Below are 27,477 nucleotides of genomic sequence, written 5' to 3' on the forward strand. Positions count from 1 at the left end.
TGAAACAGAACCTGCATCATCTTTAGCCTGAAACAGAACCTGCATCATCTTTAGCCTGAAACAGAACCTGCATCATCTTTAGCCTGAAACAAAACCTGCATCATCTTTTTAGCCTGCACCATAACTTGCATCATCTTAGGCTGGATCAGAGCCTACATCATTTTTTAACATAGAAATAGCATCCACGCCTGGCATTATTTGGCATCCGCTGCCAATATCCAATAGAGAAAAAATTCCGAAGATTATAAAGCACGTTTTGCTCTCAAATTAATTTATATTTTAAGTAACTTTTGCAACAATTCAGGTAATAATATAAATTATAATAGTTTAATATTCAATGTGAGGCAGACCTTGAGATCATGTTACTTTGTAAGAGAAGAAAAACCGATCTTTGTAATAGTAGATTATGTTAAATAGCATTAAATAAAACTATCTCTTCGCTAACCAACAATTTTGATCATATACATTTTCCTACAATATCTTTAATGATGCCAAAGCCTTCAAAAGGATTTATGAAAATATTTTTAGACTGTGTGCAGTCTTGAATGGAACCGCTTGAGATTAATTAGAACTTACGTCGGATAGAAGCAAATGAACTTATTTGATCAATCAGCTATCGAACGACACACGAATATTTATGAGAGAATAAAAGTAGGAAATAGTAAGAAATCCGACGTCGCGCTATCTTGAAAATATTGTTCCACTCTGATACGATCACGGTGGATCGAATTAATGATTTTTTATTTCTTTCATGAATCTTTTTCCATCGTATTTGTTTCTTTTTTCTGTTTAAAACAACATCTGCCACGATATAATTGCGATTATAATTTCTCGTGTAATAAGCGATTAAATTTTCGGTTTAAGTTAAATTTTTAGTTCTATTTGTACGTAACTTCCATCAACAGATTTGTGAGATTTTTCTGGTTAAAAGCAGACCAAACTCGGTAGAGTTTCAATCATATTGTCGTCATCCCGGAAGGAGAAGTAGTTTAGTGGTTCAATTAAAAGCCTTTATTTTAAACTAGTGGACTCACTTTAGGATAGGACAATTGTACAAGAGGAAAAGTGAAAGTTGGTAATAAAACAAGGGATGGTCGCTGGCGAGGATGTCTGGTTTTCGTCTATGTCAAGGATGGGCTTAAAGTCTTGTAGGAAAACGGTTGTATGAGAGGACAGGCAAAGAGGAAGAGAGAAAAAAGAGTGAAGAGGACGGTTAGGTTTTACGAGCGCAGGAAACCCTGCGTTTAGAAAACTACCATCGCCGGTACAAAATCGGTTGACGATGGGACTCGCTGTAATATGCTGTAAATGAGTCGCCCAGGCCCTTATTGTTAAGAAGGTACAGACTAGGTCAGGTATAAGATAGTATATGCAGTGTCTGACACTATTTACCTACGTATCATAGCGTGTCATGATCACACTCTAAATAAGTACATACTCACTTGATACAATCCGATTTTGATGAAACTTATGTGAGATATAGTTCTTCGAAAAATATTTGACATGTGTTTTTTATAGCCAACCACGCGCTTTGAAGGGGTGAAAATAGCCCTCAAAGTTGGGGGTCAAAATCACATTTTTTGAGTTATCTTGGTAACCAGCGGTCGAAAAAATTAAATTTTTTTAAAATGGGAAATGTCGCTCAAGAAATTTTTAACAAAAGTTGTTTGTTTAAAGAATACATTAAAAATTTGGTTTTTTGTTTAGTTTCTCTTATTTATTGTTGATTCATTTTAATGTAAACTTGGGTATGTGATCTTTGATCCAAAATAGGGTATACAGTAAAGATTCTACTGAAGTCAGTACCGACGTTCTCTACTTATGACAGTGGAACACCTCACACCACTCGAGAACCGTCGTGTCGCGGTCACCACATTGTCGGGTATATCGGTGTGAGACCCGAAGACCACTACTAATCCAATTACAAAACTTCTTTATTTTTCGTTATATTTTTATGAAACTTTTACCAACATATTCGTGGCATTTTTCTGATTAAAATGATACCATATATGATATAATTCCGATGTTATTTACTTGTGTAACAAGCGATAAAAGTTTCGAACGCAGAGGAGGACAGCGTATGGGAAAGAAAGAGACGCACTTCGACTCTCTGCGGCTCTTTCTTTCCCATACGCTGGCCTTCTCTGTGTTCGAAACTTATCGCTTGTTACACAAATAAATATCATCGGAATTATATCATTTTTGGTTTCATTTCGTATGATGCTTACGTTTCCAGCGTGCCCGCGGTATTTCAAATGGGACGCTCGGCGAGAACCTCCGATTTCGTATGAGTGTCAGTAAAAAAACGGCGAGACTGCCATAAAATGAGAATTCGCTCTATAAGGCTTGTTCAGGTAGCCTGATGGGAATTTCCCCATTTTATATGGTACCTCTGAAAAGAGCTGATTTTATTTTGGGTTCTGCTGGTTTCAAATCTTAAAAAAAGAAAATACAGAAACGAGAAACTGTCGACGAATTTTTAAATCGACACAAGTGTGTCAACAATGTTGCACGGACCATGGTGAAGTTACAGTTGAAGAAGAACAACGTGCAGTACACAATGGAGGAACAGGATTTGGCGAAAATGATATTTTATAATTCGCCATCTGCATACAACAAGCTGAGGAAAAGTGGCTGTCATCTTCCAGCAGAAAGCACAGTGCGAAGATGGATTGCAATCCACAATTTGAATACTGGATTTGCAGACAACATCTTCAATGACATCCAGACGCGCCTATCCCAATTTCCATTGGAACAGAGGCTATGTGCGCTAAAATGGGATGAGATGTCCATCAAGACATGGGAAGAATATTCGGCTTCCCTAGATCAAATAGAAGGACTCATCGATTTAGGAATTTTGGGTCGACGTGACGAAAAAGCTCGTTACGTTTTCGTCTTTTGTGTCGACATCATCAGCGCTGAAAATAGATGGAGGCAGCCATTGGCCTATTTCCTGGCAGGAAAAGGAGGACTAAATGCAGAAGATATTATTAATCTACTGTTTATATGTCTGCGACGACTGAAAGAGAGTGGAGCACATGTCAAGATTTTAACATGCGACCAGTGCGCCACGAATCAAAAAGTCTACAAAACTTTAGGAGCAACCGAAGACAATCCGTCTTTCACCTACGAGGGAATCACATATTACGCAACATTCGATTTCCCTCATCTAATTAAGCGACTAGTGGCGCAATTGAGGAAACACGGAAATGTATACGTTAAAAATGAGAGTATCATTTCGTTTTCCGACATGTACGCAACATGGAACTATGATAGGACGATGAACTCCTCACGATTGCTGCCGCACATCACGCAAGTACATATACATCCAAATGCATTCGAAACAATGAATGTTAAGCGGGCATTCCAAATGTTTGGAAGAAGATTTGCTGCAGCAATAGAAGTTGCGGGCCATGATACAAGAGGACTCAAAGAACAAAGTACGACGTGGGAAAGGACGGCAGAATATATTAAAAGAATGGATAAATTAATAGATTACTGCAATTGCTATTATATTAACAGCAATTGCAAGAAGAAGCCTCTATGCAACCGGCATGATGATGTGTACAAGACATTAAAAGATACGATGAATTGGTCGAAAACGTGGAGTCTTTTGCCATATACACCAGATTCATGGTATATGAAAAGACCGCCCTGCTTCAAGGGTCTAACCCAGACTCTGAGGGCATTTTTAAGCGTTTTCGATTCTATTACCAAGGAAGAAGTCACAAAGAACTTCCAGTTTGCTATAGGATTAGCAAATCAAGATTCCGTAGAACATTTGTTTTCAAAACTACGGCAGCGAGGGGGATTTAATTTCAATCCAACCTCTCGTATGGTCCGATTGAATTTACGGCACATAATGTGCTCAAAATTAATAAAAATTGGAGATCGGACAAATACACAAGAAGAGGACGAAGAAACTCGAACATTGAGTCAAGTTGAAAACTTGATTCTCACCCAAAATAATTTTATAGTGGGTGAGAATTTCCAACCAGACGAGGAAGACGATGGAGCGTTGGAATGCGCAAGGGATTTTAATCTCAATAAACAACAGGAGACAACTTCTGCCGGATCAAGTAAAGAAACATCGTTGTACGAGTTGACTTCAATAACATATTTCGCGGGCTATATCGTGCATCACATAATGCGACATTATAATTGCACTGATTGCCGCGATATAATGATGAAAACGCCGTTGGACGTGATGGAACCTGCAGAGGAGTATATTGGAAGCAGGGAATATTCAGACGACGACGACGACGACGATGAAGAAGGACCTGATGTTTCAAAACTGACAAGACCTACGGAGGCATTTGTGAAAATAATAACAATGCAGTTACAAATATTTAACGACCACTGGAAGATATTTTGGCGGCAGAAAAATGTATTAGATCATTTATACACAACGGCAATAGAAATGATCAATGTTCAAGATCCGGCTTGGTTTCAAGAAGACAATAACTGCTACAAACATAGAGTAGCAGCATTAAGACATCTATATAAAGTCAAATTACATGACCAAGCACGGAAGAGAAACGAAGAGGAAAAGTCTCTCTCGAAGCATCGCAAGCTCAAAACGGTATTAAACAAATAATGAGCTTCTGTCAATCTCTGTACGGCTATCCGAACTCGCGTTGAGGTGGACCGAGTAGCTGAAACGCGAGCCAGGAGAAGCTAGGATTCAACACAGGGAGAGAGAGAGAAAGAGAGAGAAAAATTCATCGACGAGTTCCGAAAAGAAGCCCTCGTAATCTGCCGCCGTCTTCGTCCAATTTCAAGAAGTCTTTCTCAGTCGCCAATCTCTGTACGGCTATCCGAACTCGCGTTGAGGTGGACCGAGTAGCTGAAACGCGAGCCAGGAGAAGCTAGGATTCAACACAGGGAGAGAGAGAGAAAGAGAGAGAAAGAGAGAGAAAAATTCATCTACAAGTTCAAAAAAGAAGTCGTCTTGATCTGCCGCCGTCTACGTCCAATTTCAAGAAATCTGCGACAAATCCAGAAACGAGTCATCTTCCGTTCATGTACGAGAGTAAGTTCAAAATTATCTACAGTCTTGACATAATCCTTTTCACCTTGTGCACACTGACCTCTGTCCTCATTTATTTTATTGTTATACTGTTGTGCTAATGCTATGAAAAGATCCTAATTCCGCCATTTTTCTTCCTTGTGTTGCAGATAGATCATGGCCGCTCCGTTAAAAGTTTGCACCAAAGAAGAACAACGAGCAGTGACCCGATTCCTCTGGTCGGGAGAAAAGAAATTCATCAAACATCGCACTTCTTGCGTGCTGTTTTGCCGCTCGCTCAGCTGACTCCCAACGCGAAGGTGATGTGCGGGGCAACGGCCGCTACATCTAAACATTCAGCGGCTCTCGTTAAAATGTTGTTCGATCTCCTCTTGCTTTTATAAAATTAGTTTTATAAATTTTATTATAAATTTATTATAAATTTTTATTATTATTCTGTAATGTGTATTGTGTTCAGCCTTATATGTTTATTATTTATAAGTAGTTAGTTATTGTTATTTATTATTTAAACAACTTTTATATAAATAAATTTGTATAATGTTTCTTTATTCATTATTTGAATTATTATTTCAATAATGATTTATTATAAAAATAATTGTTTAAACAAATAAATTTTTATGATGTATAGAAATTTGTTTCTATAAAAAAATTATTTTCTCATATCCTAGTCTGTTTTAGCCTTATCGTTCGTGAACAGCTATCGTGCCGTCGCGTCGCGCAACAAGACAACGCGTCCGCGACAATGTTGCTTACTCGCCCGTAGACTAGACTGAGTGCAATGCATTTTCGGTGTCAAAACATATGCCGAATAAACTCCTTTTGTTTTCAAGGTTTCTGAACATTACGAACGTTAAATTGAGTAGAATGAGAAGAATACAAAAAGTTAGGACGTGCAGGTCGCAAGAAGTGTAGAGTGTAGGTCATTGGATTTGTTATGTTAAATGTCTACATCAGGGCTGCTTAACTTGTTTTTCGCCGCGAGCCACACAACGCTCTCACCATTCGCCAATACCCACTCCATGCATTCCCCCTCTACACTCTTCTCGGAATGAAGGAAAATCGATTGAAAACAAAATTATAAACAAATGCCGAGAGGTCTTGTTGTCTCATTCTGCCGCGCTTCGCCTCGCTTTCTTTCTTCGTTGCAACCAATCCCCTCCACCAACGTCCATCGCGTAGAGAGGAGCATTAGCGAAACGGAGCGCGGCAGAATGAGACTGCTACGACTCTCCTTTCCCCTGTGACAGCCTGAAAACATGGCACGCTACCGTTGCGCCACATCGACTCTTGTATCCCCCCCCCCCTGTGACAGCCTGCTTGTGCGACGACATCGTATGCAATGGGGGTTTCTTGTCGAAAAAGGAAGATCGCGGAAAGAGCCACCAGTTAAGCAGCCCTGGTGTACGTAATACAGGAAAACATAGGGTAGCATTTGAAAAACTAAAATCGACTTAAAAATTTCCCGCACAACCTACCCTGCAAAAAAATAACGTACACCGTATTATGTCCCCCTTCGTATCAAACAAGTTATTTCTAAACTTTTTTTGACAGGTGTAGTCTTTCACGAGATAAACGAATTCTTTTAGATAAATGAGACACCCTGTATATTGGATTTCAAGTAATTGTAATCATAATCATTTGTATAATTCTTTTATGCATACTACTTTGGCAAGATCAAAAAATAAAAACTACTTGTTTCACATTTTTCATAGAATTCAACGGATTTTTGTTTATGGAAATGTCGCACGAAGCAGTTTCTAATGCATGGTAATGTCGCATAAAGGTTTGGTTGCAATATAGTTCTGATTCACGCCACAGACTAAACAAAAATTAAACGGATTCTGATCGGTGCTAAAGATGATGCAGGTTCTGTTTCATGCTAAAGATGATGCAGGTTCTGTTTCATGCTAAAGATGATGCAGGTTCTGTTTCAGGCTAAAGATGATGCAGGTTCTGTTCCAGGCTAAAGATGATGCAGAAAAAGTGGGGACACTAAAACCCCGGGCGTGAGCACTCTCATTTCCTCTCTGATAAGGCCTATCAAAGTAAAAATGATATTGTTGTTACGTGCGAATGCATACGAATTAATACCTGGAATAAGCCTATAAGATTTCGAGATATTTTTGGACAAGATTAAAATAACACTCTCGAGATAGACTAACAAAAATGATGGTCGATTCTTTATAAAAAATCAAAATAAAATCATCACCGCCACGTGGAATTAGGTGCGCGCTCTGTCAATGCGGGTGTACATAGAAGATCACGTGATTAAATACAGTATTTACGTTATAGACTTGCGGTTCGTCACCGGTGACAAGCTTATAAACGAATAGTCGCCGGTGGCAATTCGCTTTTGTTTTGCAGTAGGCACGAGTGTGAGAAAACGAAAACGAGAAAGAAATAGTCCGACGTTGTCTACATACAACTGGTAGGGATAGTAACAAGTTTATAGCGGGGAGGATAAGTCGAACCCATAGCGAGAAAATATTGTACTCATGTCAGCCATTCCCACCATCTCTCTGGTAGAACATTCTCCACAGATGGCGCCACTATGTTCGTCTTACTTTATCGGCTGTCGGTAACACTTGGCTAACTTCCTAGTTTTGCCACGAGTGCGCTGCTGTCGCTGCAAAAGCGGCAAAAATGATTTATACTAATACAAAAGATAATATTTCAATGCTGTCCCATCGAAATTTTGTAGCTTCTGAAGGCTCAAATTAAAGCTGAACGACTGCTCTTTTCGATTAGTGCGATACGAGTTCAAAATAGTTGCGACATCAGACTTGGAATTTAAAAATAAGGATCACACTATAGAATATCGTATGTCGCACTACACAAATGGAAGGGTTTCAAGAAAGTTATTTCTTTTTCCTTTCACGTGAACATTCAGCAACTTTTGAGGTATCAAATTAAACCTCAAAGAACGTAGTTTATGCTGGTTGATTAATTAGTTGCCACACCGTTAAATATAACCTAGGATGATATGGAGTAAAGGAATCTGAACCGATGAGAAGGGAACATTGTGTACAGTAAATTATGCCGTCGTTATTTGAACATGATCGGTTATTATTTATCGTCGAAAAATTGCACGTATCTTGCAACTCGTGATACAGTAATTATAGTACAAAAGGTACTAACGATAATCGCAGGATGATGATACTATAATAGTAACTAAGAATGAAAGGAGATGCGTTGAACGTCGAGCGATGACTAAAACGTGTGTGCGTGCGTGTGTGTGTTTGTGTACCTGTGTGTAAATACAAGGATTTCGAGAAACGGAAGAAAAATAAACGGAAAAAATCGGAAATTTCAAAGGTTTAGTCTGAGTGACGAATGAGTTACATTTGACGCCCCCGAACATCGACGTATGTGTATGTTATGTTGTGTATACCATTTTGACATGGTAGTGAACGCGCGTATAACAACGACTCAAGGGAGACTGGGACGGGATTTGTAGCTCTTTTCGAAAATAAATAAACGGGAAAAGGAAAAGAAATAGAAAATCAAAAAAAAAAAAAAAACATTCGTTCCACACGACAACGTAGAATCCGTTAAAAGTCCGCTACACCGAAAGCCGGGATTCAAAAGTGTTTGCGACGTGTTCGTTGTATCTGGATAACGAATGGTTTTTTTTTTTATTCAAAGCTATCCGTCGTGTAACTTTATAAATTCACTCGGTTCCGTCCGGTACTTGAAAATCTTCTACATTCTGCCGTCGCGAACGTGTCACGCATGGCGCCCTCGTTCCGGAAGAAATCATTAAATGCAAGTGCAGCTACGCGAAACTTTTCTTTTGGAGCCAGCTATATGGTATAAAACATTCTACTATCTTGTCCCACCCGAGACAAACGTTCCTCGGCCGCAAAATCGGACCGTACGTCGGACAATGCTTTGAAGTATTTGAAATTCGCGCGGTACAGGCCGTCTCAAAGCGCACGGGCCAACTGTCCGGCCAAAACAATAGACAATGCAGAGCGCCGCGTTTCTCTTCGCGAAGACTCTCGGATGTTCGTTTTCGACGAACGCAATTTTAAATGCCAAATCGACACTGTCCAATAGACTTTTTGTTTTCAGTCCGGCAGCGGTGTGTGTCTTGTAGATTTCAAAGTCTACAAGACTATAGGCTGCTCGGAAGCAAAATGTCTGCTGCACAGTGCTGTCCTTTAAACGTAATTCGTCGCCGTTTCGAATCCAAGAATCTTGCGACGAAAATGTCATTCTACACTCTCTGCTCGTTTGATTCAATGAAATACCGGAGTACGCAGTCGAGTGTCGCGTGATTTGGGCCGGCCTGTAGATCGGTCAGATTTTCGAGTACTCGGTAAAGCGTCGGGGAAGAATCAGATTTCAAGATCGAGATCGGATGCGTCACGGAGCGTGTACGGAAATAGTTTTTCTTCTGAAACGCGTGCATCGTCGGCTGTCCCATCAATTTTGATACATTAATACGCTACTATAATGACTTTTGGCAGGAATGTAGTTAACTATAGGTATCGTCGCTCGTATTCTTCCTGGTTTGCATCTGTAACTGTGCGCGATTCTCTGCACAGTGTGTGTCTGTGTGTCTGTCGAAAAACGCACGACAATCGGTCGCGGAAAACGTGCACGCGTAAATCAGCAACAAACCGGTGACAATCCAAGAGAGAAAGAGTGAGAGAAAGAGAGAGAGAGAGAGTGAGATAGAGAGAGAAAGAGAGACCGTTCGTCGAGATCGCAAACAAAGATAGAATTCTATTCTGAAACGGTTTATTATTACACGAGCCGTATGTAATGCGTACAATATTGCTTTACTGACCCGAATCAACCAGTCGATCATCAAAGTTCTCTTTCTTCGTCGTCCTCTTCGCACATCGCGTTCGCATCCTCTGCTCCTTCTTCGTCGCCGTCTTCGTCTTCCACCGGTGTCCTCTTCTTTTCCTTCTTTCTTACTTTGAAAACCGATATACGCACGCGTCGGCGGCGATCCTCCGCGTTCTACCGATCGTAAAACAAACAATAAAATATCTAAGGAACATTCAATACTTATCTTTATATGATTCCCTTCGACTCGGAAACTGTTCGCATCGATCGCGACCCTTTTAATGAGCGGCGACCACGGCGTCGCAATTAATTATCGTTACTTCGCTGTGTCTGTATATGAATATGCGTTCTTATCTTTTTCTTCTTCTTCTTCTTCTTCCTTCGTCGTCTTTCTTTCCTTTATTTTTTATTATTTTTCTCTGTCGTTTTTCCACGTCTGTTCGTCTGCTTTGTTCTTTTAAACTTGAAAAGGCATTGAAACAATAATCAGGAAGGACGTCGTGTTCTTTTTTTTCTCCTCTCGTTCAGTTTTGCTTCTCGTGCTTTAACGGATGAATCGCTTAGAATCTATGTTCGCGGTGAATCGTAAATGTGTGATGACGACAGCAATCGTTCCCGTCGTTTACAGATTAGTCTCGAATACATAGCAATGTCGTGTCCGGTATATACAGTATGTAGCACTGTCGCCGAGAGCCGCGGAGACCGTTCCTCGTCGTTCGATCGACCGTCGCGACGGCGGGCTCCTCGATTTTTCGGGCTCGTCGTTGCGCCGACGAATTACACTATATACAAAAGGAATCGAATCAACACGGTTACCGGCCGCGAGTTGCGGGACAGGTCTGTTCATTTCTCACCGTTTTTCTCGCGGACGCGAATTCCGCTGCGAACGAACACGCGGGAACGCGAGTACAAGCGCGCGTACTGCTTTTGTTGGTGCGGGCCGATCGCGGTAATCGGCCCGGCCCGGTGTTCGTTCGCGAAAATCGCGTCCGCGTTGTCTCGCGGCTCCCGGCAGCCCGATTCTCGAAATGGAAGGAATACGATTTCTATCTTACAAGCTGAATAATGTTGGTGCGTTAACGTAGTAGTACAGTGCGTCCTCTATTAACGCGATTACGAGCTTACTGATAAATTCATACTCGTCGTTGCGCTATTTACTCGTTATTACAAACTAGAAACAATCTCTAATGACTTTGCGAGTAGAACTTTGTAATTAGGCTCTTGAGCAGTGTCTAGACACGAGAGATAGAGATAGAAAGAGAAATAGAGATAGAGAGTGAGAGAGAGAGATAGAGAGATAAAGAGACAGAGAAACGGAATCGAACAGAACCACGCGCGTTTTTGCTGGCTAATTGAAACCGATCGGCACCTTCGAGTCGCATCGAGTCGCTCTCCCGAAATACCAAATCGTTTAGAAAACAATGATCAAACTTCTTTAGCCCCGTTCGAACATCGAGTTTCATGGTTGCAGAAAATCATGTCTGTGTGTATGTATGTATGCGGGCGAAAGTATTTTGGCAAATCTTGAATCGCGCTGTGAACGGTATGATCGTTCGAACGCGATCTGGTATCTCGATGCGCGCATCGGAGACGTCGGGAAATTAGTATAGCTATGCTTCTTCCGCTGCAGGAAACTCTTCGGATGGCTTCTCGGTATGGTGGAAGGATCGTTACGTGTAAAAGTATTAAACACGCGTCGGTATCTCGATAGAAACATGAAAAAACAAACCCGATACGCGCTACACACTCGCTCGCCGGGATTCCCGGCTACACGCACAAGAACATCGTACTTTCACACCTGTTCTCTCTCTAATTTACGAGCTACGGCGCGCCGCTTTCCGGGATCACCCTCCCGATCAACCCCTTAGGCCAATCCGCGAGACGGCTAACGGGAGGCTCCTTTCTTCGACTAATCGCGCTCTGCGGCCTCGTGCGGTTCGTATTCTACTACGTTTTACGGTAAAAACTCGCTGAATTCACTGTCCAACACTATTTTCACAGTCTGGAAACCAACAGGCGATACTTGGCGATTTTCATGCGCACCCGAAGAACGAATTCCTCCAAAAAAAATATTTTTGTATTCGAGAGAGTCTGTAGAATCGTTCTAGGCAAGACTCGTTCCTGTAGCTCTTATGGTTCAAGCGCAAAAAATTCCTAAATTTGAAAGGTTGACTGTCCCCGTCAAAATTAAACGTCGCAACATCACTCGCTTTGGATAATGTTTACATCTACTTGATCGTTTATAATAGAATTTAAAAAATACTGCCGTATTCGACAGAGTCTACAGAATCGATCCACGCAAGAATCGTTCGTTTAGCTTTTACGGTTCGAGCTCAAAAAATTCGTAAACACGAAAACGCGATTTCGTTTACGAAAGAGAAAATCGACCTGGCATACTGGAACCTGTAAAAATCGCCCACTGGTTGTCAGAACGCGAAAGAAAAGTTTAAATTTGCTAGACAGCGTTGTTTATGCTCCACTATCGCGGACTCGCGACCGAACGACACATACGTTCGGCCGCTCGATCCGCACGCGGATAAATCGCGCGTTTCTGCGCGCTTGCGCGCCTTACAAAACACCCTCGGCGGCGGGAACGCTTTATCGTTTGATTCGGTGAAAAATTTATTGCAAAAATCGTGTGTCTGTACGCGTGTCTGTCTACGTATGCGCGTGTCCATGAGTGTGCGTGCGTGAGTGAGTGTATGTGTGTACGTGTGGTTGCGCGCACAGTGCATCAAAAGATTTCCTAGACTGAAGTTGTTTCGAGCGTACCGGTAGCATGATTTACTAACCGGTTGGTCTAATTAATGTGAACTTTCTTGCATCTCCTATATCAACCCTTGGAGAACGATCCATCGATCATTGTACAGATAGCAATACTTGAATCTGTTAAGGCAGCTGGTCATTAAAGGACTGTGCATGTGCTGCATGTACGACAAAAATTAACACATGCAATTTTATAAAGAATTCAAGAAAATTGCTGTATGATTTTCAACATAGTAAGACCGTTCAATGAAGAAATAATTTATCTACAAATTTTTGCAGAACACCACAAGGATCCGCAGTCTATTCATCAACGTCTTCTTCAACAAAGCTTCAAAGGTACTTTACGTAGACTCGACCAAACAGCCTCCAACTGAAATTGAATCACCAGAAGCTTAGTAGCTTGCTAATGTCGGCGAAGTCCTGGGTCAGATCGGACCCATCGTCCAAGGGCTGATTCACTAAATTCCGTGAAGCGGTCCACTCACTTTACACCTTAGATTTTAGTAAGCTTTCGACTGAGAGGCTGCCGCGCGCGATTTTTCACACTGCAAACAGTCGCGATTAAATTTCACCGTTCTTCAGCGTGAAGCGGACATTTTCTGAATGCACTGTGCGCCCGTGAAACGCGTTCCCGTCGTCGTCACGATCAATCTTCGACCGCGACCATGCTTAGGAGACGCGTGGCTGCAATCCGGATCGCGCGTCGACCCCGGATGGAGGAGGATTAGGATTAAATACGAAGAGATTAAATTGACTCTGGCGATCGTGGCGCACGATCACGTGCCTCGACGACAGTCGAGATCATCGTTCACTGGTTGTGCAACCGTCCGCCGGAAGCCTTCACCTGGCTGTTGGTAACTTTCGGTATCGCGCCGATGATCTTGACCCGGTTCTGCTGTTGCTGCGACGGTTGGGCAGACTGTTGCTTGTTGTCGCAGAACTGTGGCGGCGGCGCGAATACGATCTCGTCAGCGTTTCCGGCGGAGGTGCCTGCGTTGAACTCTGGCGGCGGTGGCACGAAAAGATCGTTGCTTTGTTCCTCGGCGTCGGCCTCTATGGGAGGTGGTAGCTGAGCTAGGCTGACCGCGTGTCTGGTCAGCAGTCCGCTACCGCCGTAGCTGGTCCTCTTCGGGTTCGGTTCCTTTTCGGAGCCGGTGACCGTGAGCACGGTTGCCGAGTGCTGTTGATTAGCCTCGTTCGCCAGGTTCCTCGCTGCGGTGTCGTCGAAGCCTGTCGGCGGGCCCACGGGGACATCCTGATCGGAGCTGACCCCGCTCGAACTGTTGTCGCCGTCCTCGGCCAGCGAGCCGGTCTGCTGCAGCAGGAAATCGTTGGGATGACTCTTGGACGACTTCAATTGCGTCCGCACCTTCTGGATCTCGTCGACGCTGAAGGAATGAGGCAGCGAGCTGCTGCCCGACGAGCTCGAGCCCGAAGTGTTCGAGTTACCCGACGTTTCCCTGGTTGACTCCAGCTTCTCTCTCGCGGCTGCCTTCTCCAGCTCCTTCGCAATCTCCGACTCGCCGTCGTCGTCTGTCTCCTCCTCGCCTTCGTCGTTCTCCGACTCCGAGAGGCTGTAATCCGGCTCTGGGATCGGTGGCGCTGAAGCCGGCACGTTCGCACCGGTGTTGTTGTTGTTGTTGTTGTTCGCCAACGAAGACAGGTTCGTGATCGACGCGCTGGTCGCCACGCTCTTCTTCTTCCTCTCCCTGATGCCAGCCGTGCTGTGGCTCCTGTTCGTCTTCAACGGCTGCGCGTACTGGTTGTTCGCCGACTGGCTGCTGTTCACCTGGTTGTTGCTCGCGACCGTGTTGTTGTTCGTCGCCTGCTGGTTGTTCAGAGGCTTGAACGTCGTGTTGTTCGGCGTGCGCAGGCTGTGGGACTTTCGCACGTGGCAGCGCGTCGTGTGCGCCGGCAAACTGCGGGAACGGTAGCCCACTGTCTTCATGTCCTCGGGGGAAGCGTACAACTTCGCGCTGTTCGACGGCCGGAAGCTGGACATCACGCCGTAGCCACCTTCTGCCGTCGCGGCTGCCAGCTCTGAAAGCAGAAATTAACGATCAGACAAATTCTCAAGTCTGCGTGCCAGGTACCGGATAACTGTCGCTTTCTATCCCCCTTCGTGTTAAACTTTCGATCACTCGGGAAGCAGGACTTTATACTATCAATCTCACTAACCCTTTGAGGACGAATGGCGACGTATCGACGGCATCTGGTTTGCACATCTAATTCCTGCAGTTGCGGACAAATAATTCAATTACGTGCGAGACAAAGGATCGGTACATGTCTCTCAGTTGTCCTAGTACTCGAGACTTTGGTACACAGTCCTGGAGAGATCCTTGTTCTCAAAGGGTCAAGCTGATTCAGACTTCGAGCACACAGAAAATTGCACTGGTAATATGAAAAACACGTCAAAAGTAATTCCCTTTTCTTGCAATTGACGCAGACAATTGAAATTTCAGGTACTCGAGGATTGTGGAGTTTTAAGATCGACTCGCTTGTACACGCTCTCTGACTATTGTTCGAGGCGATTGGACCTGTCCAGGACAGTTACCCGGAGATTGCGGGGTTAGCGGAGAACGGTGTACCTTTGACTTGCTGTATGTGGGCCATGTTGTCGTAGACTGAAGCCGGCGTGACCACGTCCGGCACGTTCGCGCCCACGTTCACCTTGACTACCTGTCCAACCGGCGGTGGTGGCGGCGGATGGTTCGGAGGTGGAAGTCCGTTTCTGCCGTTCATAGCGTTCACGTCCTCCTGGCTCCTATGCCCCTTCGGAGCCAGTATAGACGACTGCACCTGCATGTTCAGGTCCGGCGTGCTGTGGAAATCTCTGTGGAGGTCGGAACCACCGCCCAGGCCGCCGAAGAAACGTACTCTCGAGTTCGACTGGAAATAGACGACCCGTTGAATAGGCGTGGACGATTCGCTATCGTCGTCAGCGTTCACGAAGACAACAGCTCGACTAGCACTACAATTTTACACGATCGATACGGAAAGCGGAGAAAGAAGCGGACTATTCGCTCAGACTATTCCTTCACCCTGGAACTAACAGTACTTTTCTGTCCAAGCTGCGACAAAAGCTTGATAGCTTAGAGAGCTATTCTTTTGAATTTCGATATCGATTTCATTCAATAAATTATTCTGATTTTCATGACATTTCTTAGACCGCTGGGTGGCCGGTCAAAGTGTTAAGCGTTGCTCTGACAGTTGCTTCGATGTGAACGCTTTTTCAATTATGAAATATTCGAATGGGTTTCTACGGTCCGTTTATGTCAGCGATAAACCATCAGAGCGATGACGAGAGTAAAACGTAGGAATGTGTTCTATTGATTTATATAATGGAAAGAGTTTAAAAGCAGAGCGACGTTCAGCGTGTGATCAATTTTTATCAACGCTCTCATCGACGCTCCTATAGCTATTATAGCCATAATAGTTTCTACGGAAACGTAGCTGAAGATCGTTAAGGAAGAATGAAATAGTATCGACGGTTAACACGTCCGCTGCCCCCATAAAGTCCGCAGAATGTCAACCGCTCTGTATTCTAATAAAGTTTGATTTACTCGAATACACGGCAATAGAAAGTCGTTCGTAGACCAGATGGGAAGAGTAATGTCACTCGTGAATGAGCAACGCGCGGCATTCAATGTGCTAAATGGCGGTATCGCTCGACGGAATTATGGTGTCGCGATTGAGTCATAAATAACCACGATTACAGCGATCGGGAAATTAATAATAGTTGCCGCGAAAATTGCAGTACTCGGGAAACGAATTAACCGCAGGCTAATCAAACTCGATGCTAACTCGTCAACTGCCGTGTCTCTGCTCATAAAAGTCGCGCAAAATCTGAACAGTTTCAGATTTACTATACCAATTATTTTCATAACTTGCTCGCCCCTTGTCGATCTGAACGAGATCCTGTAAATCTTAACGAAGTTTAATAGATTCCAATGGTAATTGATTTTCTAACATGATCAATGCCAATTTGCAGTTAACGTGTTAAACATCGAGTCCAAAGAGCCCCCGCAGTTGTTCCGCCGATTTATGGTTTCTCCTCGACGGCGCGATGTTTCGGCACGATAATGGTACACAGATTTGTATAGCAGATTAATAGCGAACGCAATGCCTTTGACCGACATTAATTGAAAAAGGAAAGCGGAAGTTATTCGTGACTCAGCCTAACACTTCTAGAGCCGACACGGTTGAGGTAGTCTTGTCAAACAGCTGCGGCGGTGGACGTGTTAGCACATTCTGATTCACCGTCACGTACCAATACCGATACACCCGTTAATCTCTATAAATACATACTTCGAAACCGCGTGTAATTACGAAAGGCTGGTACTCGTAGAAGGAGAATGGTGTCCCGTTTGTTTAAGGGGGCTTGCACACCGAGAAGGACCGAAAATTAACGAGAAACCAGTGCGGAGCAAACAATTTCGAACTGGATCTTCAGCTTAAAATCAGCACAATCTAAAGGAAATTTAATTAATGCAATATCAGGTGTCCAATTTTTATAGGACAGTGTCATTTTTCTAAAAGAGAAAATTTATGCAAAATTTGCCTCACTGAGCGGAAGTGCAATAAATTGGATCAAATGAATCAAATTTCTCGGTCCTTCCAGGCTCAAACGAGGGTTACATTACGTCAGAGGACGAAAGCTCAGGATTCTGGAGCTTTCGCGAAGCTGCAGTGAGATTGCAAGACCAGTCGTACCATCGAGGCGTTTAGAGCCTCGTTTTGCGGGCGTTTTGCAGTTACAGATGCAGGTGCAGGTTGTGAAACGGCACGGTCACGCAAAAAAGAAAAAAAAAAAAAAAAGAAAAAAAAGCGAAAGCAAAGTAATTACAATGTTCGTTACACGGGTACACATCGTTAGTTTCTGCGAGGCGTGTTCATAAAGCCGAAGGTGAGAGATACCCGATGCCCTTTCGAGCATCGGATTTTCATTAGCAAATGACTTAGTCACCTGGAATCATGCAAGTCACGGACGCGCTAGAAACAAAGTATTTTCGATCAGTAATATAAGTCGTCCTCGTTGTCTCTCTCGTACCAGGAACGCCCCTTGCCGTACACTCGTGCCGGCTTGCGAGAAAACTACAACACACATGCGTGAAAACAGCCACCATCACCCCGGAGCATGCATCATCACGGAGCTTTATTAGTTGTCGTTTAGACCGCGGACTTTTATGCGTCTTCTTTGAGCCGCGGGATTCTTTAATCGCTTCCTAACAAACTGGCTTCGAAATCGTTTCGCTCGATTGGGTCTTGTCTTTGATTCACGGGCACTCTTTAATTCGTTCAGCTACTGTTATAACGTGATATTTATATCTTCATTCAATATTTAAAAAAGAAAAAATATGGAATGTACTTCTAAGGGGAACTTTAATATACTCTGTACACCAGCAACCGTATAAACGCAAAGTCCGAGTAGTTTAATTAATCAGAAAAAGACTCAAGGTTGATCATAGCCTTTGCTAGTTCTTGTCTATGAACGATTCGCTTAAAAATTCATTTTTAGAGGTACACGAATGAGTCACGTGGATGAGCTCGTAGACGAGGTGGTCAACGAAATTGTCGCGCGAGTTTGCATAAATTTCCGCAGCGCAGTCACCATTAGCGAACTCTGCCGAGGTAAATGAAACCAGGCCAAAGGTGAATAATCGACAGAAGCGCCGAGCGAGGGAAGCCCGACCCAAAAAGGCGCAGTCTACCCAAACGAACAATTAGTAACAACGAAAGACTGTTGATAACTGGTAATCTTAGCCCAAACTCTACAGCTATTACACCAATCTACGCTGGAATTCTGCGGATACCGTGGCGAACAGGGTCGCCGGAGATCTAGTTCAGGCAGACCAGAAAATATAGATAAAAGAAGTAAAAGTGTACAACGATGTCTCGATATATCTTAATTTTTAATTATTTTTTGTCGCCATACTTTTGCCAGCATAATCCCGACACTTGTCCGATTAGAATGATACCAAACACGATACAATTCGGACCACGTTGACTCGTTTAATTGACGATATTAGTAAACCCTCGATTATCCGAACCTCTATTATCCTCGAATCCCTCTCATTATCAGAACGCGCTTCGCTAATTGTAAGTTGTATTTAGTACCACCAATCGGTAAAATGTCTGGTAAAGGTTTCATAAAAAAAAATAGTTAAAAAAAGTACACACACAGTTTTGTCATTGATTGCGTTCGAGTATACGGTACAAGCGATGCTTTGGTCCCGAAATTTGGACATATATCGAGACATTACCGTACACCGAGAATCGAGTATTTCGAGCGTGACAGTGGTTGTGAGGTGTGAGGTGTGTGAGGTGTGTGAGGTGTTCTCTTGTGTTCTTACTTTGCCTTTGCGTTTCATTTCCGCTACGCTCGCGTATACCCTGCCGGTCTTAGCAGGCGAGGATGGATGCGACTTGGTAGCTTGACCAGTCTGAAAGTGAGAGCTCATCATGGACGAGCTGTACTGACCACTGGCGCTACCTTGCTGCCGCTGAAATAGTTCCTGGAAGAAAGTAAGGACAAAGCTTGAAGAAGCCTCGGTGTGTGTGTCGTTCGTGCAGTTGCCATTCAAAGGAGGAACAAGAAGCGCGTGGTTCGCGATCGAGCAACCGATCCGTGCTTCGTGCCTCTCTCTCGGTACCTCCAGTTCCGCGGCAGTGATCCTGCTGGAGGTCGGTCGCGATCGGATGCTGGCCGTTCGAGGTTGCACAGGTGTGTTCTGCCCGGTGTTCGGCCCAGTAGACGGCTGCTGAGGAAGGTGTATCGATTCCGCGCTACTTGATTTCGCCCCTGTCGACGTTATCTCGTCACGATCGTCCCTCTCCCCGCCACCTTCTGCAGTGAAAATAACAATAACCCATCATTAGCAATCTCGTTACATCCATACAACAGAAATTACGTTAAACCTCTATCAGTGGATCTTTATGCACTTTTAATAAAAATGGCTGGCGCAAACGTGATAAAGATTAAACAAATTTATGAACGTCAATACACTTCTTACAGCTTGACACATTACCTACCGACTGCTCACTTCTTGTTAGCATTATCGCCGGACGAGGAGTGGAGGGGGGTTTGAGGGGAATACAGTTACCCTCTCTCTGCCGTAACCGGGTTAGTCACGACGCAGACGCAGACGCAACGCGAATTAAATGCGCGCATCGCGTCACGTGACCGTTCTGTGGCGGAAGCGTGGGGCTACTCGCCGCCAGGGAATAGGGAAATGGCGTCGTAGAAGGGGTAAAGTAGATTCTCTATATTAGTAGAGTGGAAGACAAGTCTTAATCTGGCAACACTGCTTGCGAGGCAGGGACAGTGAGCTCGACTCGTGGTTTGTTAGGTTTATCGGTTAGGGGAGAGTCTTTTTTCCATACCTAATCCTGCGACCATCGATCTTGCCCGCGCCCGGCCTACGCTGAGCGTCGTCTTCGGATCTCTTCGGGGTGGCATGGGCGCCGGCGATCTTCCGAGAGTGCCGCCGATCACCACGTTGTTGTTACCTTTACGCGGCAGTGTCGCGTACTGTCTCTGAATGGGTTGACTAGTTGGCAAAATGGCTGCCGATTGCGAATTCGGTAGGCTGATCACCGGCGAGACCACGGTCATCCTGACCAGCTCGCCGGACTTCCGGATCAGATCGACCACGTGCTCGTGGGAAGCCGTTGTCACGTCCTCGCCGTTGATCTGGAAAACGAAGAGGAAACATCCTGTATTACAAAACCGTACAACAGAGTCGCTCTATAGATCGTTTTCATGTTGTCTAGTTGACGAAAACGAGTGTGGGCCACACAAAGCAAAATTGTGTAGCTTCGACAACTGGACAATGTGGAAACTCTCTACTATACAGTGATTCCTCTGTATATGTCGCCAAAGCCTGGACGATGAACGTCGCGGAATTATCCCCACTACCACGGGGTATACTCCGTGAGGGGCCCCGAAGTTCGAGAGGCCTCGAGAGGGATATGTCTCCTGGGCGATATATGTCGCTGGCAAGACCCGTGTTGTTGGCATATATCGAGAATTCACTGTATTTGGTAATAGCGAGGAGGTTAGCGGATATATACTTGAATGAGGAAGTCTCCTTTGCGTAGACCAGCCAGGTCGGCCACTCCTCCTTGATCGACGTCGTCCAGGTACTGTAAGGCGGGATACCTGGCCGACGGCGTCAGCTCCATCAAAGGCGAGGTCGCCTTGGCACCTCGCAGCACGAACCCGAAACCTTTTCTTGAACGGTGCAACACCACGGTGCGAGGCTCCGACGTCACTCTGGAAACGCATCGTGTGTTAGATTGAATAACGGTGTTACCGTGCTGAAACGGCGTGCATCCGTTAGGCACTCGGGGCAACCAATGCTCCAGGAAATTAGCAGTCGCTCGATTTGATTGAAATTTCTACGGTTACGACTGTCACGGACGAATCGCGTGCCACGTCTCCCCGTTAGAAATACCACGTTGGAAACCGTAAGACAAAAGCGAAATAAAAGGAATCATACTATTCCAGAGGTTACAGGCTCTGTGGATAATCCGAACGAAAGTCACGATTCAAAATGGAAACGTATTTTTCGTATATGCAGGTCCTCGATTATCTGATCTGTTTATTGTGCAAATTAAGAGCCAAGACTCCGTAGATTCGCGATAAGGTAGAGTGACCACGTTACCGACAAAAATCGGCGAAAAATGGTTTTACGTGCCTCAACTTTTCGTCCTTATATGAGAATATTTTTCGCTGGGAAAGGGCTCATTCGAAAGAGGAAGGTTCTATCTAGCGCGCGCCGGTCATGATCTGACGAGATTATGCAGATATTTGGGAATATAAGCGTTAGAAGTAGGCTAAAAGTTGACGACGTGCATGCCGTGGAATCTAAGAATTTTTATGCCATTGGACGAGTTTTCTGGATGAAATCGAGAGTAGCACGCGCTAGAAAATATCTCCAGCTACAAATTGAACTATATTCTGTCTTGATTCTCTGCGAAATAAAGCCAAAAACTTGAAGCACATTTCTGGGGTTAGAATTCATAATATCAACAGAGTTATGCAGAATTACAATTGAAATACTCCAGGAATTATAATTACAAAGTAATTGAATTACAATGTAATTTAATCATATTGTAATTTATAATTGACATCTTCATTCAATTAAATTACAATGTAATTCGTAATTGCAATGGAGTACAGTTACAAAATACTTTATAATTAAATTAAATTAATTGCGAATTACGATCAGACTTGTGCAGAATTACAATTGAATTACTCCTGCAATTATAATTACAAAGTAATTACGTTAATAGCGTTACGTCTTATGAATAAGGACGGAATTCTTCAAAGTTCCTGGCTATACATAATTTGGAGAGCTGTATTTTAATTATATTGTATTGCTATTACACATCCGATTAAAATAATTAGTAATTGAATTAATTGAAAGATTTGAATTATTTAATTGAGTTATGACATAGTTGAATTACAATATAACTGAAATACAATGTAAGTCAAATGTGCAATTGAATGACAACGTAATTGAATTAGCACAACTCTGGCTGTATTTCAATTATATTGTATTTCAATTACACATCTGATTGAAATATTTTAATGATATTGTATTTCAATTATACATCCGATTAAAATAATTAGTAATTGAATTAATTGAAAGGTTTGAATTATTTAATTGAGTTATGACATAGTTGAATTACAATATAACTGACATACAATGTAATTCAAATGTACAATTGAATTACAACGTTATTGAATTAGCACAACTCTGAATATCGATAATACAGAGCAAAAAATGTGACAAGTTTAGTTACTGACTTAAGACTCGTCGGATAAAGACCAAGACGGATTTTAACACTTTACCGACCGATAGCCTATTAATCGGCTTTTTGTCCCCGGCGCTTACCGACCGGTAACCTAATAGTTTCTTAGTTTATTAGTTTGTTAATTTATTAAATCTGGTGACAGAATGTGATTTCCCTGATTTTGTATGCCTAGTAAAATACTCCCTTAATCGGTTGACACGGCAACCGAAACAGAGTCGGTGTCACGAAAGTAATTGTGATCGAACGATCGGTAAGAAGTGTGCAGAAGGTTCAGCCGGTACCGATCGGTAAAGTGTTAAGTCTGTGTCTGAAATTGTACCGCAGTTACCCACCTGCTGACTATGCAAAAGTCACGTGACTACCTTTGGCCTTTAATTGTGATTGAATCTAGCACTGTAACTAAGGAACTATTCTATTGTTCGAGTATTTATGGCTCTCTGTTTTGTTCGGATAATCGAGGTTTTACTGTATTGGAGGGAGGCGGATTCAAGGTTAGGGTCGGAGGCAAGACAGGAGTTACTCACGGTTTCTTCAGCCTGGGGGCGGTCGCGAAATACTTATGCTGCGACTCTCTGCGTCCCAGCACCCTATTTCGTCCTTGGCTGGCAGGCTGCGGGCCCAACGGGATGTTAGTGTGCCGTAGCCTAACTTCCTGCACGCAGTGGGCAGGGAACAGACCTGTACCCTGTCCCCGGAGGACACCCTCGAGCAGACCGCAATCGGTAGCGCCCGTCACTGTTCCAAATAAAGAAACAAAAACCATACCGTTGCGATCAGAAAAACATTGGAACGCTCGCAATGCACTACGGTATAGAAACACGAGCAGCACACTGAGGGGACGTTCCGCTCAAAACCCAATACCGACCCTGAGCAAAAAGAGTATCCGAACCATGTGCTTTGGACAAACACGTAGCAAAGAAAGAATTAAGATGAAAGTCGTTCACGTGAATCGTATGATATGAATGGACGAATGAAACTGTTTATTTACACGATTTACAAAGCGGTGAGAATGTGAACACTGATCGGGGCAGGCCGTCGCCTTATAGGATCGAAGACCGTCTCGTTTTTCGGACCAGTTCTGTCAGTTCATAGATTTTGCCCAGAGTTACAAATATTTTCTTTTGTTATTTTTACATCGTTACATTCCGGTGGATAGTACATAGTTTTATATTTGGTATAGTTTTTCTGACGTTGCTGTCTCTGTCCCAAATTATTGCTCCAGGTGCGGTGGACTACGATGTCATTTTGACGGGTCCTAAATGTGTGAATTGACGATCATTGAGATTGTAAGGAATTATTCAACAAGTTCATTTCTTTGCGCATATATTATAAGAAAAGTAGCTAACAATCTGAGTAGGAACGTTCTCGTTATTTTTACGAAGTAACGTGAAATACAGTGAATTCTCATTACGAGTCAGTGCCAACCTTACAATTTGGAGTCAGTGGAGCTACCCACACCAACGCGGTGAGGGGCCGAAGCTCGAGAGCCGTCTCTCGAGCTACGTGCAACATTTTCTCAGTCTTGTTGTCACTATCGCTTAACAGTCATAGGCTTTCATGACTTGTAGACGGATATGACTCTTAGGTTTCCAGCGTGCCCGGTGTATTTCAAATGCGACGCTCGGCGATAACCTCAGATTTCGTCTAAGAGTCAGTCACCAGATCGGCGCAACTGACTCGTAACGAGAATTCACTGTAGTCGGACTTTCAATGGTCGGTAGACTTCGTGTTAAGGGTCCTGAAGGTTCTAATCATCGTGGCAAGGTAGACAGTGAAATGGCAAGGGATTGCAGCCGATAGTTGCGCGAATGAAACGAGCGCTATAACGTGGAACAGAGCGGCAACTCGTCAGATCGAACAGTTTCTGTCAGGGACGGTAGGAACGATGAGTCGCGCGTCTCGACGGATATCGATTGTTCGTGGCAGTACCTTCGAGGATGTCCCCTTGATTGATGCTCAGGTGTCCCAGGATGCCGCTGTTGTAGCTCTCGACGCAAACGACGGTGGTCCCTGGGATCGAGAGCGAGTTGGTGGTATCAGACTGGGAGGTTCCGACTCCAGAACTGTCGCTGATCACGTCGGAGGCTGTGTCGCCGAGACTCTTGTCTAGAAATTCACGGAGAGCAGGCCTGAGAGACAGTTGCGCCATCGTTTCGTCGGTCGAGGGGTCGCATCGTCTTAGAGCGGTGAACGTCATGCAACGCTAGGCTACCTTAACGCTAACGAAGCCAACGAGAAACAACGAAGGAACAAAGAAAAAAGGAGCCCGTCTCCGAACGGTTCAGGAGTCTAGGTTGCTGATGATGTTGCATCCGCTAAGACAGCCTACGGGTGGAGGATCGTTAAGAAGTCGCGAATTGTCGCGCGAACATGTTGGCCTGGCTTCTGGATGGTGATGGTTTCGACGTACGAGTCTCATGCCAAACACGCAAATACTCTTTCTCTCTGTTGCTCTCTTTCTCTCCCTCCCTCTCACTCTCTCTCTCTCTCTCTCTCTCTCTCTCTCTCTCTCTCTCTCTCTCTCTCTCTCTCTCTCACATATCCGTAGATTTCGTCCTGCGCGATTGGGAAACGCGCGAGGAGATCTTCGAAGATCCCGAGGATCTTCGGTGGAGCTTTCAGCGTCTCTTCAGCGTCTCTTCTATGTCTCTCTCTCTCTCTCTCTTTCTCTTTGTCTCGTTTCTCTCTCTCTCTCTCTCTCTCGTTTTTTTTGTCTCACCCGGTGGAGGAGAGAGAGGCAAATTTTGTAGAAAATAAACCTGTTTTCTATACCTGTGACGATGCTGGCGGAATCTTCGCCGGACGGTTGATTGCTGCCTTCGGACAGGCTCGAGCTAGCCGAGCTGAAAGGAGCTAGACTTCTGCTGCTCGGCGACGGCGACGGCGGCATCTCCATCGTTCTGTGCATGTCGAGACGCTGTTGCAGCTCGAGCCGGTGTTCTTGCAGCCTCGTCAGCCCCTCCATTCTTATGTTCTGATAGTTCTCCGCGGCGGTGACGGCTGGTAATCTTGAAATGGGAGCGTAACCACGTATATAGACCGTCGAAACCCCGCGTCGCGCTCTTTCTCGCTCTCTCTCTCTCTCTCTCTCGCTCTCTCTCTCTCTCTCTCTCTCTCTCTCGTTCTTTCTTTCGCGCCTTTTCTCGTGGTTGGCTGTTTGCTCGACAAATCTCACGAGATCAGCGTAAATTGTCTTTGCTTCAACGCGTTAGGCCGGTTCAGTCCCGAAACACGTTCCATTCGCGAATTGATTGCGCGCGCGCCCGAGCGCGCAAACAGTGCAACCCTTTCGAACCGGAAGGTCTCTCGCTTTGGAGCCGCTCGGGTAGCGGTCTGACTCGATGGAGGACTCAGAACGCAGCCATAGTTTCAGCATACTTCGCAGAGACGATATAGCTAAGCGTCATCTTCGTGCTATTTATACTGCGTTCGTCAAACTTGATTAAATGTGATCGCATGCGATTGCGGCTATAAGTTACGACGAATGAAGTATAAACCGTTTAGGAAATTCCAGCTTCAAATTGGTTGAAAGCATGGCGAAATTGTGGTGACGATTTCTGCACCAGGTTCGAGAAAGTTTGAAGCTGTTTGAAGCTGTTCGAAGAAATGGAGACCCCATGCTCCGGGCACTGTTGGGCTTCGCTATATCGTCGCGTTGAAGTACACTCGTGGCACAGTCGTCTTTCGATCGATCTTAATTTACCCTGAGGAAGTGGGCCTGGATTTTTAAGGACTTCCTCCTAAGTCGACTTAAGGACTCCTAAGTTCGGATGAATCTGTCAACGTCTCCGAACGTATTTCTCAAAGATGGGACAGTCTGTTTATCTGACCAGATCAACTCTTTACACTCGGAGACTTTGCTGGGGTTCTTTTCACCTACCAGCAACTTGAATGCATTTGTGTATCAATTATTTACGGAAATAAATAATTTAAGTTTAATTGAATTTAAGTTGAATTTTACAGAATTCGGGAAAGAGAAATTGTAGATCTTGTAAGTACCATCACTGTCAGCGATCTTAGTCCTTCTTGAAGGGGACATGCAAGTTGCTGTCTAGATTTACGTTCCCGCTCGAGTGCAAAGGGTTAACGACTCTCCAAACTACGTTTCGAAGTTTTTGCGAGATAAATGCATGTAATTGACGGCCGAATTTCGTCTCAGGAGCTAGAACCTTTGAGAAAAACTGGGTCGGGAACAGTTGCAGAAGAGTCGATGGCAAAGAGGAACCAGTTTCGGTTGCGTCCTGGTGCCTCCGACGAGCTTAACCGCCGCGCGAGACGGAAACGAGGAGATTCGTTCGAAGAGGATGCGATTTTCGTTCGGAATACTCGGCGAGGCGAATCAAGAAGTTAGTCGAACCAATACACCGGACGTTGGCGCGGATACACTAGCCTACATTTTTTCCTCGTAGTCGACGAGTGAATGACAGAAATGAGAGAGGAAGAAGTTCTGACTCTAGGAACCAATTTACAATATTTAACCCTTTGAGGACATTCAGCACTCGATATCCTTATAATATTTAAATATTACACATTGTAAAACAAAAACTTGCCTTCGTATCTCGATAAAAAAAAACTGAAATAAAAACAAATTATCACATTGCATGTATCAGTTAACGTCTAAGAACTCTCGTCCGAAGCATTTTCATGTGCAACAAGTAGGTTACGAGTAAAGGTTACGACCTTTGCTATAAGCCCGGATAAGAAAAGTGGGCAGTTTTGCAGAGAATTTAAGCGACACCGTTAAGTACAATCAAAATACATCTCTGGATCGACATATCTCGAGCCTGATCTTTACAAAAGATTAACACATCCAGGATTGAAGCTACGTAACTTTTGCCTCGGTCATTTCCCCGTCCACGCATCACGAACGAGATGAAACGTCGACTAGCATCCGCGCGAGCACTCCGGTGTATCAAGAGGCGGGTACGAGGCCGGGTACTCGAGACCGGGTGTCAAGGCAGATCGGTGGCGGGTAGTCGAAGAGTATACCGCGTCGCGACGGTGTTTCCCGGCGGTGTGTCATCCGAGCTGGTTAGTCAGGGTTCGCAAAGACAGTTTAT

The 27,477-nt window shown here is 44.3% G+C and overlaps 1 protein-coding gene across 7 annotated transcripts in view; it reads right to left on the minus strand.

The window, feature by feature from the left end:
* Positions 1-8,074: 8,074 nt before the first annotated feature.
* Positions 8,075-27,477, minus strand: part of Prosap (SH3 and multiple ankyrin repeat domains prosap) — a 353,559-nt gene continuing 334,156 nt past the window's right edge. For 4 of the 7 annotated variants that reach the window (XM_076784861.1, XM_076784858.1, XM_076784859.1 and 1 more), the window contains 10 exons: positions 25,190-25,425; positions 24,347-24,523; positions 22,942-23,152; positions 20,669-20,870; positions 19,979-20,288; positions 19,249-19,442; positions 18,949-19,110; positions 15,184-15,484; positions 14,774-14,827; positions 8,075-14,635 (listed from right to left, as the gene is read on the minus strand). In XM_076784861.1, coding sequence (XP_076640976.1) covers positions 13,404-14,635; positions 14,774-14,827; positions 15,184-15,484; positions 18,949-19,110; positions 19,249-19,442; positions 19,979-20,288; positions 20,669-20,870; positions 22,942-23,152; positions 24,347-24,523; positions 25,190-25,425 — 3,079 coding nt within the window. In that variant the 3' untranslated portion in view covers positions 8,075-13,403. The remainder of the gene's footprint in view (positions 14,636-14,773; positions 14,828-15,183; positions 15,485-18,948; positions 19,111-19,248; positions 19,443-19,978; positions 20,289-20,668; positions 20,871-22,941; positions 23,153-24,346; positions 24,524-25,189; positions 25,426-27,477) is intronic. The other 3 variants (XM_076784865.1, XM_076784864.1, XM_076784863.1) reach the window with 3 other exon arrangements.

Source organism: Halictus rubicundus, chromosome 3 (assembly GCF_050948215.1).
Source record: "Halictus rubicundus isolate RS-2024b chromosome 3, iyHalRubi1_principal, whole genome shotgun sequence".
NCBI classification, from domain to species: Eukaryota; Metazoa; Arthropoda; class Insecta; order Hymenoptera; family Halictidae; genus Halictus; species Halictus rubicundus.